The sequence below is a fragment of the Mustela lutreola genome, chromosome 9 (assembly GCF_030435805.1).
Source record: "Mustela lutreola isolate mMusLut2 chromosome 9, mMusLut2.pri, whole genome shotgun sequence".
NCBI lineage: Eukaryota > Metazoa > Chordata > Mammalia > Carnivora > Mustelidae > Mustela > Mustela lutreola.
Window position 1 is genome coordinate 23,975,084 of NC_081298.1, and position 23,735 is coordinate 23,998,818.

The window sequence follows — 23,735 nt, forward strand, 5'->3', positions numbered from 1 at the left end:
GCTAATCCCTTGCACAAATAATTTTCTATTTTGGTTTCCCATGTAGGTTTCGTAAAAGGAAAATGGCCCAACTACCCACAAATAGTATCTGTTTAGCACCCAAAAGTTTCACCATGAGGGTTTTTTAATTTATCAAGCAATTAATTTTAATTAGATTCCAAGCTCTGGATTAACTGAATGCCACAATGTATATATGTACATAAACTACTAGAGTATTAATTTTTAAAATAATTAGTAGAGATTAAAATGGGGTCATGAGTACGAATTTTCTCAGTTTCTTAAATTATTATTACTTTGCTATAATGACTCTATGATGGAAAAATTTTATTTTAAAAAGTGGGTTTTTTTCCTCCTTCAAAGAGAAAGTAATCCGAATTAGGTGTCTATTTTATTACATTGCATTGGTTAACTTTCTATTGTCCAAAGTCCTTCAATTTAAAAAACAAAACAAACAACAGAAAACCTTTGCCCCGGAATGGGAGGGTGTGGATTTTTAATGTGGCGAGGTTTTTTTGGTTCAGTTTGACTCTAGACACAGCATATCCAAAATCAATCAACACTGCTTTAGGATGTTTTTTTTAAAGAACGGAGTTCAGTATTATTGTCCTTATTAGTAAGAACATGCAGAAGCCTAAAACAAACAAATAGTAACCAAAAACAGTTACTTACCCAGGTGGTAGGGGAGCCTGAGGTACAGGATTTAATGGCCGAGGGCCTGAGCCTCCAGATATAGTCAGAGGAATTATTAATCCAGATGTTGCTCCTTCAGATGTATTTGAATTTATATTTGTTGGTGGCAGAGAGCCTGTACTGGATCCATCACTTTCAGAAGTGGCAGATGGGGAACCATTGACAGATGCTATAAAAGATTTGTGGAAAACAACAAACTTTTATTTTCAGAATTCCAAATTCAGGATAGAATTTTAACTTTAAAAAATAAAAAGGTAGGGGCGCCTGGGTGGCTCAGCGGGTTAAAGCCTCTGCCTTCAGCTCAGGTCATGGACTCAGGGTCCTGGGATCGAGCCCTGCCATCAGGCTCTCTGCTAGGCAGGGAGCTTGCTTCCCCTCTCTCTGCCTACTTGTGATCTCTGTCTGTCAAATAAATAAATTAAAAAAAATAAATAAAAATAAAAATAAAAAGGTAGATAGATGACAAATAGAAAATTTAAGATATGGATATGCAGGTGAAAATTACTTAAATAAACTTTTTAAATAACTTTTTAGGTTCAATCTATCCAATGGCTCATTATTAATTATGAACCACATACAAATTCTGATTTCATGATACCACAAGAAATAAAAGCTACTTAAAAAAATAAAAAGGGGGCGCCTGGGTGGCTCAGCGGGTTAAGCCACTGCCTTCGGCTCAGGTCATGATCTCAGGGTCCTGGGATCAAGGCCCACATCGGGCTCTCTGCTCAGCAGGGAGCCTGCTTCCCTCTCTCTCTCTCTGCCTGCCTCTCCATCTACTTGTGATTTCTCTCTGTCAAATAAATAAATAAAATCTTTTAAAAAAAAAATAAAAAGGAAAGCACTAATACCCTTTGGTACTTTAAGTTCATTTTCTAATTTTTCATATTTTTTAAAACTGTCTTTTCTACGAAACCCTGCAGATCAAAGACCAATTTTTTGATGTTAGTTTATAAAATAAAGAAGATCTGTTCAGCTATTGCATTCTTACAAATTGTTATAAAGTACATATTATGTCTTCAAGAGAGATTTGACATAACAATTCCTCAGGGAAGTCACCAATATTTTGACCAAGTAGTATATGATCATAAAGGCTAGGAATATATTTTTAACACATTTTTCTACCAAAAAGGGGGGAAGATGTATAATAAAAAACAAAGTTTTTTACTAAAATGATTTGTAGATAACTAGTTTACTTTTCCAATAATGTTTGGTTTAATTATTTTATATTGTCTGTCTACATACAGAAGGAAATACTAAAGATTCTATTCTGAGTAATTGGGAAAAATGGGTATTCTACCTATAGATGTTTACATTTTTACTACATGAAATATGCTCATTTGTTGTATAATTTTTGCTTCAAAATGTGAATATCATTTAGCATTATTGGGTTACTTGCCATTTCTGTCTTTTAAAAGATATAGTGAAAATAAGCAAGCAGATCCTTGACAATATGATATGCTTATGTCCACACTATTATAAACCCTGCCAAAAAGTTGCTATCTTTTCTATACTGCCTATACTTTTAATAATGCAAATATGGTTCTCATTTTTCTTTTTCATTCTTAATAAAGCATTTCCCTCAAGAACTTCACCCTGGAGGAAAAACTTAGGGAAAAGGCACATATTAGTCTACCTATAGAAAGATCATTCTTGGCCAAAACTTAAATGTAAAAATACAGCTAGAAAACTGACCTAAAAGGGTCTCTTGACACTTACCTGAGGTCAATTCCCAAACAGAACATTATTTACAATCACAGTATTGACAGCTACATCCCTAGTGCTGGAATACGTACCTGGTCTACGTGGGGTAGGTGGAGGTGGTCGTGAAGGTCTTGGAGGCCTAGAAGGTTTAAAACCACCATTTGAGAGTGATGGAGAATTATTCCCATTGACCTTCCTATTTTCACCAGCCCCTGCATCCTCAGGCTCATCTGATCCATTTGTGTTTGTTCTGAGTAAGAAAAGGCGAAAGGGAACGGAAAACGAATGCTCTTTGAATTTAACAAAAATAAGAAGACCAGAACTTAAAATTTCTGGCCAGCTTTACCAAATACATAAATAGCCCTTGGGCAGAGTCTTATATACAACCCTCAGAGCCCACCCAGATACAGAGTGAGGGGTTGCCAAAGCACACAGAAACACTTGTGAGCCTTCAAAACTATTAGGTAAGGTGATTCCGATTTCAAGAGAGTCTTTGGAGGCCTTGTATAAGCAAGAACAGAATCAAATTCTCAAAATCCAAATGTCTTAGGAAGGGCCTTATTTTATTATGACCACAGCTAATATCACCATCCTTTTCCTGGTTTCCATTGGCTCTTAACATATTCAGTTTGGGGATAGGGCTGACTGTTCTTTGGCAGAAGAAATACTTTTATCCCAAAGATAAGATGTTTTCTCTCCATCCCAGCAACGGATATACAAAATGTTGAAAATTATTGTTCTGGGACGCCTGGGTGGGCTCAGTGTGTTAAGCCTCTGCCTTTGGATCAGGTCATCATCTCAGGGTTCTGGGATCGAGCCCTGTATCAGGCTTTCTGCTCAGTGGGGAGCCTGGTTCCTCCTCTTTCTCAGCCTGCCTCTCTGCCTACTTGTGTTCTCCCTCTCTCTCTCTGTCAAATAAATAAATAAAATCTTAAAAAAAAAAAGGTTATCATTTCTTCAAACCAATGCATTAATTGAGGGACAGAGAAGAAAGGGGAAAACAACAGGAAATGTCAAATTGAAAAGTCACTACTATGGCCAGCTAAATATAGTTGGTTCCTTTTCCCAGAGGGATCTTGCCATGAATTAGAAAGCAAAGAGTGAATGTAGCCGGTTTGAAGATGCCTCAGTTAAGACTGCTATCTACTACTTGGTAAGCAGCGAACTACTACACAGTGTTAATACTCTACTGGACCTTCAAAATAAGACTGAATAAAGTAAAATCTACTTAATTCAAGAAATTAAAATTGAGAGGCAGCACAAAAAATTAAATCATTTTTAAACTATGTTGCCTTAAAGTTCTTTAGGGCCTTTCTACTCAAAGTAGTCTTTGGAACAGAAGCAAGAGTAACACGTAAGAGCTTATTAGAAATGCACAATCTTGGGGCACCTGCATGGCTCATTTGCTTGGTTTTGGCATAGTTTATGTTCTTGGGGTTGTGGGATAGGAACTGAGCCCTGCATCAGGCTCCAAGTCAGCCTGTCCCTCCCTTCTCCCTCTGCCCTTCCCCTCACTTGGATGCATGCTCTGTAACAGATAAAATCTTAAAAAAGAAAAAAAGGTGAAAAATGTACAATCTTGCACTCCACTCCCAGCACCCACTATATCAGAACTGGATTTTAATAAGATCCTCAGGTGATCTGGGTAAATAGTAGGACACAACAAGACTGCTTTGGGGGTGCCTCAAATGCTTACTTTGAATAGAAGAACAGTTCAGTAATTGGCAGTCAGCACCTGGGTAGTGCTGACTGCCTACAAGAAGGCCAAGCCACCCCAAAATATGAACTGAAGGCAAGAAGAGTCCGCTCTGACACTGCTACACCTCCCCTAGGTGCTAAGTTCCAAACCCATTTTGAGTAGTATACCTCTTTAAGACTCTAAGTATTGCCTCCCATACTATTTCAATAGATTACTAATTAGTTCTTAATGTTTTTAAGAACCAATATCTTTTAAAAGATAAGACAACAAATGATAGAATGAACCAAAACTATGAAACTAAGGTTTCTAGTTTCTGACTCTGCTGTTAAGATTTTTTGTTTTATTCATTTCAGAGAGATACAGAGATAGAGAGAGCACAGTAGGAGGAGAGGCAGAGGAAGAAGGAGAAGCAGACTCCCCACCGAGCTGGGAGACTAAGATACGACTCAATCCCAGGACCTGGAGATCATGACCTGAGCCGAAGGCAGATGCTCAACCAACTGAGCCACCCAGGTGCCCCTCTAATTCTATAGTTACATGACCAAAGAAAAGTTACTTCTCTCTTTTTAGGAGAGGGAGAGTAGGGGTGGGGTAGAGAGAGAGGGAGAAAGAATCTTAAGCAGGCTCCATGCCCAGCAAGGAGCCCATCACTGGGCTCTATCCCACAACCCTGAGATCATGATCTGAGCCAAAATCAAGAGTCAGATATTTAACAGACTAAGCCACCCAGGCAACTCAGTTACTTAATCTCTTTGTACCTCAGTGCTAGTCAAGTTTTAGGAATATGTAAGTAAGTAGGAACATTCAGGGCATGAGGTAAATCTGTTATTACAAAGGTGTAGCAAAACTGGTTCTCTTGTTGAGGCTACTACTTCCCCTAGGTCCTTTAATTCCTTCATTATTATCCATTATCCCCTAGCCCCAAGCAATCCTTCCACTACAACTAATCTTCATTTACTTTTTACTTTTTCTACTACTGTTGGGGGCACCTGGGTGGCTCAGTGGGTTAAGCCTCTGCCTTCTGCTCAGGTCATGATCTCAAGGTCCTGGAATTGAGCCATGAATGGGGTTCTCTGCTCAGCGGGGAGCCTGCACCCCCCCCACCCCCACCTGCTGCTTTGCTTGTCATCTCTCTCTGTCAAATAAATAAATAAAATCTTTAAAAAAAAAAAAAAAAGCTTGGAAAATTTCAACATCCATGCTGTTTACCCTTCTAAAAACTTGGCCTCAGTTTCTCAACATAGTTATCTGACAACTTGGAAATATGACAACTCGTTAAATTTCCTTGTTGGTTAGAATTGCTCTTGCTTCCTAGGTCTTTTAATTTTCAACTCTACCTACTCCTTCTACAGCCTTCTACTCCTACCTGCCTCCTACTTTATCTTTGATTCACTCTCATTATGACTTTTAACCCCCTCTTAAATTCATAGTTCAGCAGCTCCCTTCAAGTCCCACTTGGGCTCCACCAGAGGCTACTACTTCCCCTAGGTCCTTTAATTCCTTCATTATTATCCATTATCCCCTAGCCCCAAGCAATCCTTCCACTACAACTAATCTTCATTTACTTTTTACTTTTTCTACTACTGTTCTCTGGGGCCAAGACGTAATGACAGATAATGTTCTGGTGGCAAAATCAGGTGTAATTTAGCAGAGTAAATAAACTAGTTTTTTAAAAAGTACCAAATTAAAGGGGCAGTCTGTTCTATAAAAGGTCCCTGTAAATTTTTCACTGTACCCAGTAAGAAAAAGTCCCCAAGTTTTCATTTCCAATGTCTAACAAGGTAGTCTTTTCTCCCTGCCCCTGCTTAGTTAAATGTTGCCAAAGTGAGCACTTTTTTCCCTGTTAAAAAGGAAGAAATCACACCTCAGATCTCCTGGGAGCTAAACAATTATAAGTTATGGAGGACTACGACAACTGAACACCATGGATTCATCGGGATTGGTGTACTGATGTTAAAATTAACAGTAATAAAAAAAATTGATAGTAATCTGGTAAGGCAAAGGACTTTTACTAGGTGCTGTAAAATTAGAGAGACCTACACACACAAAAAAAAACCAAAAAGAAATTAAAATTGTTTCTTGAGTCTCCATCTTCTTATCCTGGCAGACATCAGTTTCTTAAATCTTAAAGCATGCTCATTTTAGGGACTGAGGCAACAAAAGCTACAGTTGACCTTATTTAACAACTTCAACTGGACTACCCATACTGCTTGGATATCAATCATTTCCTACCGATCTAATCTACTCTTGATCACTTTCCCAATCTGTAGATGGCTCCAATGCTGCCTTTTCTCTAACATGATGATTATCCACTATCCTTCAACTGTCTAAACGTCTCTGTTCTGAAGGGGCAGCAAGTACAATGTACGGCCACAAGGATGGCAGAAGCTTCTGAAGTAGCCCAAGAAGCAGGCCAAGGAAATGTACAAGGAAGATAAGGCACTTAAGCAGAAACAGAGGAGGGGCAGAAAAAACTCAAGGAGCTAAAAGCAAAGGCTGCAGAGAAGGGCCCCCTGGCCGTAGACGGAATTAGGAAATTTGACGAAAAGTAAGCTGTCTCTTGTGTCTGAGACAAATGGTGTTCCTTAATTCCACTTCTGTTTAAACATCTGGATTCCCTGTCTGTTGTAGCATCTATTGTCAACTATAGTTAAAGTAAGTCTTATCTTAGATCCTGCTATATATTTAAGAATAAACTTGTTAAAAAATAATAATAAATCAATCATAAAAAATTCTCTGTGCCATTAATCACCTTCATTTCTTTGTTTCCTTTTTTGGGGGGAAAAAGAAATCTCTTCACTTCTTCAAGGTTAATTTGTGTCCTTGATTTCAGCCTATATCCTCTAGGACTTTCCACCATCATTTCACTCCTTATATCTTCCATCATCTTCCTTCTTCCAGCTCTTTCCTCTTACTTCACAAATATAATCAAACTCCTCAACCTAAACATTTCCTCAATCCTATTGCTCTTCACAGCTGGTCCCTTTTTTTTTTTTTTTAAGATTGATTGATTGATTGACTCTCTATACCCAATGTAGGACTCAAACTCATCACCTCAAGATCAAGAGTCAAATGCTCTACCAACTGAGCCAGCCAGGTGCCACACCAAAGCTGTTTGTTCTTTCATTCTCTTTTCCTTCATTATAATTTCTTGTATTTATGTAATTAACATATTTAGTAATTTTAATTTTCCAAAGACTTCCACTCTTTCAAAGTGAAAAACGGCTTCTAATTATAAAATCACCTTCCATCCTACATTCTGGAGATCAATCCCATTAAGACATGGATGCCCATTTCTTGCCAGTCCTATTTCATTGGCTGTGTCTGTGATCATTAAATGTTTCTTACCTTGAGCAAATTTGTGTTTGTTTTGTTATTTATTATATATGTGGCACTTCCCCCAAATTATTCAAAAACATTTATAATATCTAATGACTATAGGATAACATATAGACATGTCCTCATTCCAACATTTTTTCTTTTCTTTTGGTGGTGGTAGTGGGGGGGAGGGTGGTTCTATTTCCCACAGACAGACTGTCAGAATAGAATACCTGGGTTAAAGTATGCAAATATTTTGAAGACTGAAATGCTAACTGCTAAATTTTTTTAAAAATATTTTCAAAGGTATTTTCTTATCAGTTAGTTATGAAAATGCCCTTTTTACCATCAGGTATGTAAATATTTTTAAGTCTTTGCTAATCTTGTAAATAAAAAAGTTAATGTTCAACAATATTTCATTTAGAAGCCATTTGAGTTTCTTCTTCCATGAACTGTATACATCTCCTGTAAATCTTTCTGTCATATAATTCTCATAAGAGAATGGTTTTCCTTATTATTTGTAATATCTTTTTACAATCTGAGGATTTTTAAAAAAGATTTTATTTATTTGAGAGAGTGTAGAGCAAGAGAGAAAATGTAGAGTGTGAGAGAGAGAGAGCAAGCTGGGGTGAGGGGTAGAGGGAGAGAGAGAAGCAGACTCTCTGCTGAGCAGGGAGCCACCCAGGTACCCCAAGAGAAGTGTTTTTAAAATATGGGGTTTTTAATGCTGACAAATACTGTAGAAGAGAATGAGGTCTTAGACTAAGCCAAGGAAAACTGGCTGTGTGGAAAAAGAGAAGTCAGGTTAGAGGTTCAGCTTATTCCAAGAACAGAGGAGACTCCAGGATGATTTAAAAACTGATTTCAAAAAAATGAAACTATGAGACCTTTAGAAGAAAATGTGAACAGTGAACTTATTCCTGAATAAATTTAAATATACAGAAATCAAAAACTCTGAGTTAAGCCTCTGCTTTCATCTTGGGTCATGATCTCAGATCTAGCCCCTCATCAGGCTCTCTGCTCAGTGGGGAGCCTGCTTCTCCCTCTCTCTGGCTGCCTCTCTGCCTACTTGTGATCTCTCTCCGTCAAATAAATAAATAAAATCTTAAAATAAAATAAAATAATGACTTAAGGGCAAATGACAGATATTTAACAGTATGAAAAATGATAAATTGGGGCGCCTAGCTGACTTAGTCATTAACTGACTTCAGCTCAGGTCATGATCTCAGGATCCTGGGATCAAACCCTGAGCCCTGCTCAGTGAGAGGCCTGCTTTTCCCTCTCTCTCTGCTGCTCCTCTTGTTTGTGCTCTCCTGCACTGTCTCTCAACTAAATAAAATATTTTAAAATAAATAAATAAATAAATAAATAAAAACATTTCTCTTAACTTCTGTGACAGTGTTTTCTAATCTTTTACTCCCACTTCTAACCATCTCTTCTTCTGTTTGTTTTCTTCCTTCCATTCACTAAACATAGTTCCCATTGTTCTTGTTCTTTCCTCTTCCTTGTCTTTTCCCCTAGAGTCTCAAATTTCATGATTTCAAATATCATCTCAGAAATGATTCCCAAATCAGAAATGGTCATCCTTGTCTTATTCTTATCCTCTGGTACCAAATTATCAACTAAATGCAGGAGATCTAGAATAACTCTCCAATTCTAATACTATCATTCCTCTCATGTTCCAGTTCCATGAGTGGTACAGCTATCTTCCTGGGAAACTTGACTTTTCTTCTCTCCTATGCCTCCTGATGCTAAAGTCTCACTGATTTCACTTCCACATTCTCTCTCTACTCTTCCACTACCAGTGTCCCAGTTCTAACCCTCCTTCTCTCTTACTGGATTACTGTAACAACTTCCTGCCTAGGTCTTCCCACCTTCATTCACCATGAATGAACTATATAATCAACTATACATGATTATTAAATGAAATAATTTTTCCAATGGAGTTCTGATCATACCAATGCCTCACTTAAATATTTTTAGAGACATTCCTCTCCACAGAAAGATTCCATGAGCCTATACCAGCATACCTCAACAATACTGGTTCCAGACCACTATAATAAGGCAAGTATTAAAGTCAATTTTTAAAAATTTCTCAGTGCATATATGCTTACACTATGCTATAGTCTATTAAGTGTGCAACAGTATTATGTCTAAAAAGAACAATGTACTAATTTTTTTTTTAAGATTATTTATTTATTTATTTGACAGACAGAGATCACAAGCAGGCAGAGAGGCAAGCCGAGAGAGAGAAGCAGGCTCCCTGCTGAGCAGAGAGCCCGATGTGGGACTCGATCCCAGGACCCTGGGATCATGACCTGAGCCGAAGGCAGAGGCTTAACCCACTGAGCCACCCAGGCACCCCAACAATGTACTAATCTTAATGTAAAAATACTTTGTTGCTAAAAAATGCTAACCATCATCCACCCTGAAAGTGATTCAAGTCTTAATCTTTCTGCTGGTGGAGGGTCTTGCCTTGATGCTGATAGCTGCTGACTGAGAAGTGTGGTGGTTGCTGAAGGTTGTTGGGGTGGCTGTGTTGATTTCTTTTTTTTTTCTTTTTAAAAAAATTATTAACATATAATGTATTATTTGTTTCAGAGGTACAGGCCTGTGATCCATAAGTCTTACAAAATACACAGCACTCCCCATAACACATACCTTCCCCACTGTCTATCACCCAGTCACCCCATCCTTCCCACTGCCCTCCATTCCAGCAACCCTTAGTCTGCTTCCTGAGATTAAGAGTCTCTTACGGTTTGTCTCTCTCTCTTGTTTTGTCTTGTTTCATTTTTTCCTCTTTTCCCCTATGTGGTTGTGGCAATTTCTTACAACAATAAAGTTTGCTAGAACAACTGAATCTTCCCTTCACAAATGATTTCTCTGTAGCAATACTGTTTGATACTGTGTTTACCAAAGTAGAACTTCTTTCAAAATCGGAATCAATCCTCTAAAACCGTCCTGGTGTTTTGTAACTAAGTTTGTGTAATATTCTACTTCCTTTGTTGTCATTTCAACAATCTGCACAGCATCTTTACCAGGAGTAGATTTAATCTCAAAAAACCCCCTTTCTTTAACTCATCCATAAGAAAAACTTCTTGTCTATTTAAGTTTTATCATGAGATTGCAGCAATTTAGTCACATCTTTAGGCTCTGATTCTAATTCTAGCTCTCTTGCTATTTCTACCACATTTGCAATTACTTCCTCCACTGAAGTCTTAAACCCTCCAAGTCATCCATGAGGATTGTAATCAATTTTTTTCAAACTCCTATTAATGTTTACATTATGACCTCCCATGAATCACAAATATTTTTAGTGGCATTTGAATGTTTACTCCTTTCCAGAAGGTTATCAATTTATCTTGTCCAATCCATCAGAGAAATCACTATGTATAGCAGTTATTAAGAAATACATTAAGAAATATATTTCCTGGGGTGCCTGGGTTGCACAGTAAGTTAAGCATCTGACTCTTGGTTTCAGTTCAGGCTGTGATCTCACATTCATAGGACAGAGACTCCCAACTGGGCTCCATGCTCAGCATGGAGTCTGCTTGAGATTCTCTCCCAGCCCCATACCTCCTGCTCATCTGTGAGCTCTCTTTCCCTTTCTCTGAAATAAATAAACATTTAAAATATAAATAAAAATAAATGTATGTATGTATGTATGTATGTATGTATGGGACGCCTGAGTGACTCAGTTAAGTGTCTGCCTTCGACTCAGGTCATGATCCCAGGATCCTGGGATGGAGTCCCACATTGAGCTCCCTGCTCAGTAGGGAGCCTGCTTCTCCCTCTGCCTGCCATTCCCTCCTGCTTGTGCTCTCTCTCAAATAAATAAATAAAATCTTTTTTAAAAATGTATTTCTTAAATAATAAAACCTGAGGTCAAAACTGCTCCTAGCTCCACGGGCTACAGAACACATGCTGTGTTAGCAGGCATGAAAACATTAATCTCATTGTACATCTCCATTAGGGCTCTTGGGTGACCAGATGCACTGCCAATGAGCAGTAACATTTGAAAGGCATCTTTTTACTGGGCAGTAGGCTTCAACAGTGGGCTTTAAATATTAAATAAACCTTATAAACAGATGCAATGTCATCCAGGTTTTTTTGTTCTGTTTATACAGCACAGGCAGAGTAAATTTAAATTCTTAAGGGCCCTAGGATATTTGGAATGGCCAATCAGTACTGGTTTCAACTTCAGTCACCAACTGTATTAGCCCCTAACAAGAGAGTCAGCCTGCCCTTCTAAGCCAGGAACTAACTTCTCTCCAGCTATGAAAGTCTTAGATGGCATCTTCTTTCAATATAAGGCTATTTCATCTATGTTGAAAATCTGTTTTTAGTGTAGCCACCTTCATGGAATTAGCCAGATTTTCTGGATACTTGCTTTGGCTTCTACATCAGCACTTGCTGCTTCATCTTGTACTTCTATGATCATGGATATGGCTCCTTTCCTTAAACCTCATGAACCAAACACCACTCCCTTCAAACTTTTCTTCTGCAGCTTCCTTATCTCTCTCAGCCTTCACAGAACTGAAGAGAGTTAGGGCCTTGCTCTGGATTAAGCTTTAGCTTAAGGGATAGTTGTAGCTGGTTTGATCTTCTATCCAGGCTACTTATAATCTACTACTAATACTCCATATCAACAATACGGCTGCTTTGCTTTCATATCATTTGTATGTTCACTGAAATAGCACTTTCAATTTCCTTCAAGAAATTCTCCTCTGCACTCACAACCTGGTTAACTATTTGGTGCAAGAGCCCTGCCTAGCTTTTGGCCTAAAATGCCTTCCTCACTAAGCTTAATTATTTCTAGTTTTTGATTTAAAGTGAGAGACAAGCAATTCTTCTTTTTCACTTGAGTACTTAGAAGCAACTATAGGGTTATTAATTGGCCTAACAGTTGTAACTCAGGGAATAAGGAGGCCCAAGAAGAGGGAGAGAGACAGGGAACAGCCTATCGGTGGGGCAGTCAGAACACACACACTTATCAGTTAAGTTCACCATCTTATATGGGCACAGTTTGTCGTACTCCAAAACAATTACAACAGTAACATCAAAGATTACTGATCACAGATCACCACTACAAATATAACAATGAAAAAGTTTGAAATAGTGTAAGAATTACCAAAATGTGACAGAGACACAAGTGAGTGCATGCTATTAAAAATAATGGTGCTGACAGATTTGTTCAATGCAGGGTTGCCACAAACCTTCAATTGGTGAAAAACATAATATTTGCAAAACACAATAAAATGAAGTATATCTGTATTTACAAACAAAAACCTCTATCTGGCCCCAACCTATGTAACATTAAAAATAATTGACATTTATTGAGGATCAAGCACTTATGAGATTAAAAAAAAAAGAAGTCCCATTTTAGGTCACAGTAAAGCATGACAATTATGAGTTCAGGCTCTGAAGGTCAGGTAATCCCAGGCTCAACTATGCTATGTTGAGCCTTATTAACTCAAGCAAGTTCCTTTCCCTTTCTAAGCCTCAGTTTTCTCATCACCCATAAAAATGATATACACCTACCTACTTCATAAAAATGTTCAAGATTCACTGAAATGAGGGGAAACATGCTCAACACACTGCCTGACATATAAGATGCAATAAACATTAACTGGTTGATTCCACTCTCAAATTCACCACCTCCTATTTTTCCCTTTCAATTACTCTATTTTGAGCTATTTATGCTATAACTGAAGACCCTGTATTGTTCCCCATCTCCATAACTGTTTTTCTTCCTTCCACGTAGAAGTCCTTCCCCTCTCCAATTCCCCAAAGCATGCAAAGCCAAATTATAATTATGCTTTGTGGTCTTGGGCCAAATGCCATTTCTTCCATGAAGCTTTTAAACATTTTACATACTGATAAACATTTTTTAAAACCATCAAGAATTATTTTTTAATAATAAACAAAAATTTTAAAAGTTCAACAAAAGAAACAAGATTTAAACTAGTTCTGAAGTAAAAGAGTAAGAGATTAAGGTAGAATGACAATTCTGCAAGGTGGGATTTTCAAGAAACAGACCTCATTACGTAACGGGAAAAAATTTCCCATATTAGTTAGCTGTAATCTAAGAAATAGCTGTATGTCTAACCATAGTGATTCTCAAAGTATATGGCCTGGTCTAACAACATCACCATCACCTAGAAACCTGAGAAACACAAATTTTGAGCCAAAACTAGAAATAGCAAATTGAGAACTAGAGATTAAGACACAACCTGTAGTTGAACAAGTCTCCCAGGTGATTCTGGTGTACTCTGAGGTTTGAGAAACACAGCCATTTAGTTCCTTTAATAAATGGGTATGAAACTAAAACCTGAAATGGATTTTGAAAACCAACATGGAAACCTACTCACTATACAGTATTGTCAGTATTAACTTACCACTACCAACTATCTTTTAAAAGGAATTGGCTACAAAGTATGTGCTTTACTATGGCTCTGTTCCTCTGCTCCACAATCTTACCACAAACCTCTCCTTATCTCATCACACTTATATATCTAACTTACACATAAGCTTGGATGTTTATGGACAGGATAAAGTACCATGGAGAACCAAGATGCCAATACAATAAGTTCATAACAGTTGGAAAGGTACTCCTAATAACAAAATCTTGAGTACAAGGCAGCGATCACCTTGAACTTCATAAAAATGACAAAAAACAACACAGAAACACAAAACATCCAGACATGTTACAGAGAATAGAAGACTACCAAGACTACAGTCACAGTATACATAGTGCCTGAATTAGGACAAAAAAGTAAACCAATCAAAAGTTGTTCAGTCATCTTCCTAAATGATAACTAGGGCAATGGACTGGAGGAGATGGGCACAAAGACCCTGTCCACTGGGTATACATATTGCCCTGCTTTTTAATCTTATAGTTAGGAAGTCTGTAAATAAAAATAAAGGGGAAAAGCCAGTCATGGCCATGATTACTGCAGAGTACCATTTAAAAACATTTGAAAGGGGTGCCTGGGTGGCTCAGTTGTTAAATGTCTGCCTTCGGCTCAGGTCATGATCCCAGGGTCCTAGGATCGAGCCCTCATCGGGCTCCCTGCTCAGTGGGAAGCCTGCTTCCCCCCTCCTACTCCCCCTGCTGTGTTCCCTCTCTCGCTGTGTCTCTATCAAATAAATAAAATCTTAAAAAAAAAAAAAATTTGACAGTTTACTAAATGCTTTTCAAACCCATCATCTCAGAGGTATGCTCTCTGGAATAAAAGCTAATGCAAAGGAATTCATGCTTAACACAAAAGACAGGCTGAGAGATCACTCTAACTATCTCAGAAATTTAGAAGGTACTATTCCTCAGATTATTTATGACAATGATTTACTTGGGAAGATGTAGAGCATTGATTAAATAAATGGCATGAAGAGAGGACTCCAGGAATGCCTTTGCAAGAAACTTATAGTTGTCCAGAGTAGTTTAACCCACTGAGTCACCCAGGCGCCCTGTCCAGAGTAGTTTAAATAAAGTATTTTAAGAATGAGATTTGTAGGAGGCACTTGGCTGGTTCAGTTCGGTAGAGCATACAACTCTTGATCTCGGGGTTATAAATTTAAGCCCCGCATTGTGTGCAGAGATTACTTAAAAATTAAATAAAAACATAAAACTTGACATTTGCAAAAAAAGAAAATGACTTAGACTTTCAAGAAAGCACACAAAATTCTATCACATTCTCATTAATGGAAAAATATGGATTTATTATGCAAAAGTTCTCAACTCATGAATGCAAACTGAAATATTATACATTATTATGCAGAAATTTTCAGGAATTCAAAAAACTTCTATTAAAAATCTAACTAAAAAGAAGCACAAGAGGCCTATGCTGTCTTCCAGTCTACAGATATATTTATATAATTTCAAAAACCTTTTCTATTGCTTTTTAATCACACTGAGCAATAAAAGCAGTTATTATTCAGGGTGTCTGGGTGGCTCAGCTGGTTAAGCGTCTAACAGCTCAGGTCATGATCTCAGAGTTGTGAGACTGAGTCCTGCATCACTGGGCTCCACACTGGGCATGGAAGCCGCTTAAAATTCTCTCTCTCTCTCAGCTCCTCCCACCCTTCTCTTTCTCAGGGGAAAAAAAAAAAAAAAGCAGTTATTAATCCCTGAACAAGATGTTATTAGTCCTTAATTTTTCACCTCTTGTGAGATTAGTACGAGAGATGAGTCTTTGTTATAGAAGCGACTCTGAAGGTAGATCTCTATTAGATGAAAGACAACAGTTTCATATACTTTCATTTCCCCAAAGATCTTGCTGAGTTGTCTTTAACTTTTATTATGAAATTTTCCCTACATCACGCAAGTAGACAGACTGGTACAACAAACTCCCTATCGACTCAGCTTCAATAACCACCACCATTTTGTTCTACTTGCTCCACCTCTCCTCTCTTAACAGCACTTGACACTGTAACACCCACTTCTCCAGATATTTTCCCTTATGTTCTGTGATACTGCTTTTCTATTCTCCTCCTTTGACCATGACACTTCCGTGGTTCACCATCTTCCTATTTACTGCTTACTCAGTTTGGGAAAAACAAAGAATCAAATGGGATTTTCTAACTCTTTAAGATACATTCCTCTTACTGCTTTAAGACTAGGAACATTTCCTTTTCTAAGTTTATCTCCCATTACCAACTTCTAGGATGACCACTAAACACTTAAAATTTAAGTCAGGGTGCACCTGGTTGGCTCAGTCCGTTAAGTGGCTGGGCGAACTCTTGATTTTGGCTCTGTTCATGATCTCAGGGTCCTAGAATGGAGCCCTGCATCAGGCTCTGTGCTTGGCAGAAAGTGTGCTTAAGATTCTCTCTCTCTAAGAAATAAATCTTTGAAAAAAATAAAAGTTTAAGTCAGTTAACACAACCCAAGGCAATCAATATTTTTCAGACCCTAGACCTCAAGGCAGATAGGCACATGAAACTGCTGAATCTATTGGCAGCTGGCTGGCTCAGTCAGAAGAGCTGGCTCAGTCAGAAGAGCTGGCTCAGTCAGAAGGGCAATTCAGGTACCCTTGTCCTAATCTGGAGAACTGCAGTCAGATGAGCTAAGAGTCCTGAAACATTCATAAATATTTTCTTTCTTACTCTGAACCCTGAATTTTTTTTTAAAGATTTTTTTTTCCTAAACTAATCTCTACACCAAAGGTGGGGCTCAAATTCCACAACCCTGAGATCAAGAGATGCATGCTCCAGTCACTGAGCCAGCCAGATGCCTGAGTCCTGAATTTTTTGACCCTCCTTTATTCTTGTAGCAATCTAAACTTCTGTTTTAGTCAAACTAAAATTCTGACTACAATTAATATTCATTCTCCCTTATCTCTTCGAATATTCTATAGTAAAGCAAAAAGTGAACTCTTACCTTGTTTCATCCTTGGGTCTGGAGCCATCATCACTCTGTGAAGCACCTTTAACATCAATAAAATTTACACAGAAAATGAGATTCAAAAAGTGTTTTTCACCTTCTTCCTAAACATGCAAAGCCTTTCATTAAATATTGTAGAATATATTATAACTTAAATTTCAAGGAAAATGTGATACATGTTCATGTGATTGAAATTAGAAATGTTTTACCAAAATGTTGTTCGAATGCTTACTACATGTAAGAGATGTCAATTAGTCAAGGTATTATTATTACTCATGTCCTACTTATGCCTTTTGAAATGTATGTCTGCTTGATTCTTTTTTTTTCTCAAGATTTGTATTTATTTGTTTGTTTGTTTGATTCTAACTCAAATCTAATACTTCAGCCATCTTTTATATTCCAAAAACCTCACAAAAAATTCTGATCACCATCAGGATAATGGATAAAAAACAGAATCTGAAAATAAAAAAAAAAACTAGTAACATCTCTCTAATGCAAGAGCCTGGAAAACAACTACAAGATAGGAAAGGTACCAATTAATCTCAAAGTGGCAAATTAATGCCACAAATTTCACATTTTCTTCAAATTTTATTCATGGTAATTATTCTGAGGATTCAGTAAGGGCCTGTGCACTAGAAAAATATTAAAAAGCAGGCCCAGTGATTGTAGCAAAAATAGTAGGCAGAGAAAGAAAAACTATAAAATGCAGAAACAAGAATTCAAGTTTAACAGTCTACCTCATTGTAGTTAAAGAACAATAGTCCCTTAATACAGTCATAGTTTTAAACAGTAAAATCGTAACTGCTATTGCTCCAAGGCATAATTAATGAATAATTCATTTAAAAAATGCTGAATCATCACTACATTATATCACCTCAGCAATGTTGGCAGGTATATCATCTTGTCTAGAAAATATTACATTAAAAAAAGTGGGGGCATAAAATGTACAGCATAAGGAAATAAAGTCAACAGTATTTTACTAGTGTTATATGATAATGAAATTTCAGAAAAGACAAATTTTTGGAGGTAAGATAGATAAGTGGTTGCCTGGGTTTAAATATGAGAACAGAATTTTGTGTAAATAAAAGGGATCTTGCCGGGGGATAAAAATGTTCTAATCCTGATTTACAGTAATGGCTGGATCACTCAATTAAATTACTAAAAAGCATTAAATTTTAGACTTGCAATGAGTACATTTTATGAAATATAAAATACACCTCAATGAAACAGTTAAAAATGGTTTTAAAAACATGGCACAATGAAATGCATTTTAGCTAAAAAGGGCACATTTCAGTTTTACAAGAATTACTTTTAGGAAGTCCTAGGTGGCTCATTTGTTAGATGTCTGCGTTCTGCTCAGGTCATGAATCCAGGATCCTGGGATCAAGCCCAGCGTCAGGCCCCCTGTTCAGCGGGAGGCCTGCTTCTCCCTCTCCCATGCCCCCTGCTTGTGTTCCCTCTCTTGCTGTGTCGTCAAATAAATAAATAAAATCTTTAAGAAAAAAAAAACCCTTATTTTATATAGACTATATTCACCTAAAATAGCTGATGAGACAAATGAAATCAGAAAAGGAAATAAAAATATAGTTTTACTAAAATCAGACAATTAGTATCCCACCTATCTAAAAAATTAAGAAAGTCGTTTGGAATATTCTTTTTAAATCTACCAATAAATGCCGCTTCTAAACTTCTTATATTGCAGAGAAGCATAGTATTTAATCACATGGACCCTGAGGCCAGACTGCCTGGTCTGCATCATAGCTTCCATCATGTACTAACTTCATGACTTTAGAAAAGTACACATAATCTTCCTGTGCTTTTTATTTTACCTCACATAAAATGGAGACAACAAGGATACCTACTTCATAGAATAGTTGTGAGGATTAAGCATAAATATTTAGAGCAGTGCCCAGAACACATAAGCCCTCTATAAGTATTAGCTATTACTGTCTCAAATTTGCCTTTTTTTTTTTTTTTTAAAGATTTTACTTATTTACTTGACAGAGATCACAAATAGGCAGAGAGTCAGGCAGAGAGAGAGAGAAGAAGGCAGGCTCCCTGCTGAGCAGAAAGCCCAATGCGGAACTCAATCCCAGGACCCTGAGATCATGACCTGAGCCAAAGGCAGAGGCCTAACCCACTGAGCCATCCAGGCACCCTCAAATTTATATTTCATCAGTAAATATAGACAAGGGCCATTTTGTTCGATCTTTTATTTCACTTCAAAATGGAGGTGAAGACCTAACTATGAACTGTATGGCATAAATTAAATAGACCTAATCTTGTGTTTCCAGAGAATAGTTTTTTTAAAAGGCACAAAATATCTGACACTTATACAATGAATTCCAAGAAGGAAACAATGACCATACTTAAAGTTTGCATTTTACAAATGTATTGTTCTTTTACAGCATTCCTACTCCAAATTTCCTCAACAAAAAATCATCATTTTTCTAAATGCACACATATTACCCACAGGACACTTTGGAGGAACATCTACAAAGATCTCTTCTATTCAATAAGCTACCCAAAAGAGCTTTCCTGCCACAAAATAACTAGCTGGTAGACAAAGCTATTTAACACACTGCTCTATTTCCAGGGTGCCTAGCAATCTTAAAAGCCAAACAAACAAGTGAACTGATACTAGAGCAGGAACAGGGTGCAGTAAGCAAATATGAGGGGGTGGGTAAGGTTTCCTGATGGCTATTATCAGCTCGGAGATAGAACAGAAACAAAGGTCTGGGATCCTCTAAAGGAGCTGAAGTGTTCCCAGGTATGTAGCACACCCTGGCACTACCAGAAGCAAAAGAAATTTTCTCTGGGGCAATTAATCCCCAATTTAGGCCCCTAAGATACCCAAAGACTACAATAAAAAATAAACTGGCAATCAAAGAGTAGCAAACATATAAGAAAACAAGCCTCAAGGAAGGAGAGACATAAAAACATATCTCCAAAGATTTCTGATACTGGAATTTTCTTTTTATATATGTATCTATTATAATTTTCAAATGGAGAACATTAAAAAAAAACTGTATCAAAAGCAAATTAACAAGGAAAAAAACAAACTATCAAACAAGCACCAGCAATTCCATTCCTAGGAATATACCCAAGAGAAATGAAAACATATGCACAAAGAAACTTACATACAAATGTTTATAGCATTATTATTTATGACTCATTAAAAGGCAAAGGTGGAAAAATAAGTCACATGTCCACCAGTGGATGAAAATGATAAACAAACTGGCATATACATACAATGGAATATTATTCAGCCACAAAAAAGGAAGTACTGATACATGTTTCAAATTGATAAACCTCAAAAACAATATGCTAAGAATCCAGACAAAAAAGGTCACATACTATATAATTTCTTCTTTATAATATACCCAGAATAGGCAAATCCACAGAGACAGAAAGCAGATTAATGTTTACCAAATGGCTGGGGTGGGGTGCAGGGGAGGGGAGATCAGGAAGTGATTATAGAATGGACAATGGTTTATTTTTCTGGGGTAATGACAGAGTTTTGAAATTAGAGGTGGTGGATACTAATTATACATACAATAAATGCCACTGAATTGTATTACTTTATAAGGTTAATTGTATGTTGTATAAATTTTACCTCAATTAAAAGAATCACAACAAAAAAGGGCCATATTTGGAAAAAAATCTGAAAATGCACATATCAATATGTACCAACAATTCCACTCCCAAGTATACATCCTACACAGACTCTTCAACCTGTGTACCAAGAGAAATATAAATGTATAAATGCAGAAATATTCAAGCTATGACTATCCACAATGGCAAAAAACTAGAAAGAAACCAAATTATCTTTTGACATAAAAATGGATAAATTGTGGTATATTCACCCAACAGATTATCATACAGCAATGAAAATAAGTTACAGAAACAGTAATATGGATAAATCTTAAAAAGGAAAAATCTATATTCACAGAGCTCAAGAAAAAGGGCAAGTAATACACTGTTTAGGAATATGCATATGTATTAAAAATTTTTTAGGAGCATCTAGCTGTCTTAGATCATATAAAAATAATAAAAAAATCTTTAAAAAATTTTAAGCAAGGAAATAATAAATTCAAAATTCAGAGTAGTGATTATCTGTAGGGGAAAGACAAGGAATGCTACAGGGAGGAAAATACAGGTGGATGCCATGATGTTATTAATGTTCTAATTTCTAAGTTGTGTAGTAATTCATGTGTGCATAATTCTATTATGCTAGTTTATATATTATACATAATAAATAGAAGAATATATGTTATAAAATGAGATAGGTGTTTTATATATATTCTCATATACGGCATATAAGTCAGTGTTTTGTAAATTTTTAAAAAAGGATGAAAAATACAGCAAAATCTTATTCTAAACCAACAATAATCATATTATAGCTTTAATACTTGGATTTTTTGTTTGTTTTTCTGGATTTCAAATATTTTATTATAGGAAAAAACTTAGGAGAAGGATGATATCCTTTTTTTTGTTTTATTCATTTGATAAACAAGTATTTATCAATCATCTTCTTGTGTCAACCCTGATCTAGAAACTGGGAAAACAGAAAAAAAAAACCCTATCCTCAGGGAACTCACATTAAACTAAATATATTAAAGCTACATATAATGTAAAATATAATAGACGGCAAATAGAAATAGATAGAAATAGATAGAAAATAGAATTTTTCTATGGAGAAAAGTACGTCAGGATTTGATGAGAGGGCTGTTGAAACATTAGACATATGGCCAGGAACAACCTTGCAGAGAAGGTGACATTCAAGTAAATCCTGAAGTGAATCACACAGAATACTGAAGGAAGAGAGTTCAAGCCAACGAAAGAAACCTTTAATGGCCCTAAAGCAGGCATGTTCCTGTAGTGTTCAAGAAACCACAAGGAGAGTGGTGTCACTCAAGAAAATTGCGTAAAAGAGTAAGTAAGAGATGAAGCCATCAAAGTAGAAGAGCTTTGGATGTCAGACCACATAGGCTTTAACAACTTCTAAGGTGCTATAGAAAATCACTGGGGCAGGCATCGGACAAGGTCTTTCTTATGTTTTCTCAAAACTACTCTGGCTGTGTATTTAAAAAAAAAAAAAGAAGAAGAAGAAAAAAGAAGCAAGGGAGAATAGGGGTGAACACCACTCTCCAGCTTTCTCTTCCTGCTCTGTGCCCGACAGGTATAACCTGTAGGACATACATTAATCACTAATTGGCTTCTTTGGCTCTACCTTGCATTGGGTTCAACTAATGAGACACAGGGGAGATTGGGAGGACACTAAGATTTAGCTCTTTATTTCCCTCTTCAGCTGTTTCAATACTTGGATTTTAAGTAGAACTAGTGGAGAGTTTTCCTAGTTTCTTGAGGAGGGCAAACTCGTTCATATTCTGAGCATACATAGAAAACGTCAAAGATAAGTCAAATAAGTTTCCCTCCATAAATTAGTTGGTGCCCAGACCTTACTGAGATCTAGTAATTTCAAATAAAATTTGGTAAAGCAAAAAATTTAAGCTAGTTTCTTAGAATTTATTATACTGATAAGAAAACATTACATATTCACACAAAAATGGCTATTTACATTAAAATTAAAAGGGACCACAAAAACTAGAGTCTAATGCAAGGAAGTAAGATAAAATCAAAATGGAATGGAACACACCCAATAAGAACCAAAGGTCTCATGTGCTGAAAAACTTATCCCTAAAATAATTTTATATATACCAAGAATACACATGGTAAAGAATAAAGATTTTTACAAGAGTATGCTCTCATTTTATAATCATGAATTCATAACTAAAATAGATTTTTATCTTTAGGAAAAATAATGTCTTTGACAGTAATACTTTTCAATGGTATATTTGGGAAGACAGTGTTAAATTAATAATCTACCACCACCAGCAGCCCAAGAGGTAAAAATAGATGAAAAGGAAGTACTTGCAGATATGAATAACTGCCTACACTCAATTTGCTAATTTAGAACTGAGTGTTAAAACAATAAGTCTATCTAACTAAAGGATTCTTCCCAGAGATTCATAAAAGCCTATTAACGCTGTACTTAAGTAGAGGAAAACACCAGAGCAAATTATTAAATTATTTTCTAAACCAAAGAAATAAGAAAGACTATCAAAGAAAATGTGACAACTACAACTAACACTCATTTTGCATATTAAAATTGTTCTCTGAGCCAGAGCAGGGGGTGGGAAACTGGAGTGGGGATAGAAAGCTCTCTAGTTTTCAAATACAGCTTGAAGATAAGTGGAAAGAAAAAACAAACATGCTGAGAAAATTTTACTTTACTTGAAAAAGGTCTACTTATATAATTGCCATTTTTAGAATATTTATCCACCAGGGGTGCCTTGGTAGCATAGTTGATTAAGCATCTGACTCTTGGTTTTGGCTTAGATTGTGATCTCAGGGTTGAGAGGTGGGGCTCTAGGTTTGGTGTGGAATCTGCTTGAGACTCTTTCTCCCTCTGCCCCCTCTCCCTGCCAAATAAAAATAAATCTTAAAAAAAAAAAAAAAAATCTGAAAAACTTAAAAAAAAAAAAAAAAAGGAAAAGAAAAAGAAAATTTATCCACCAAGAACAATGACCAAAAATTTCTAGGTACCCAAAGAGATAATACTGTCCCATCAGGAAAACCAACTTTCACAGTACATTTAAATATATAGTAAGCTATTATTTAGTGACTCTTAATACTAAAATTCAGACAGTGATTTCTTTTCATAAAACTTAAAACCAAATACTTAACCAAAAATATTTACATCTACAAGAACAAATTTCTTCTAGGAACCATCCTATGTGTTCTTTCACAAAAATACTTCTAGGAGCACCTGGGTGGCTCAGTGGGTTAAGCCTCTGCCTTCATCTGAGGTCATGATCTCAAGGTCCTGGGATTGAGCCCCGCATTGGCTTTTCTGCTCAGCAGGGAGCCTGCTTCCCC

General features: G+C 36.6%; 1 protein-coding gene across 8 annotated transcripts in view; it reads right to left on the reverse strand.

Annotated features, from left to right (window-relative positions):
* The window catches only part of ITCH (itchy E3 ubiquitin protein ligase), a 136,807-nt gene that overhangs the window by 51,462 nt on the left and 61,610 nt on the right, over nt 1-23,735 (reverse strand). For 7 of the 8 annotated variants that reach the window (XM_059133475.1, XM_059133472.1, XM_059133473.1 and 4 more), the window contains 3 exons: nt 16,791-16,836; nt 2,487-2,644; nt 670-859 (listed from right to left, as the gene is read on the reverse strand). In XM_059133475.1, the coding sequence (XP_058989458.1) occupies nt 670-859; nt 2,487-2,644; nt 16,791-16,836 (394 nt within the window). The remainder of the gene's footprint in view (nt 1-669; nt 860-2,486; nt 2,645-16,790; nt 16,837-23,735) is intronic. The other variant, XM_059133479.1, reaches the window with a different exon arrangement.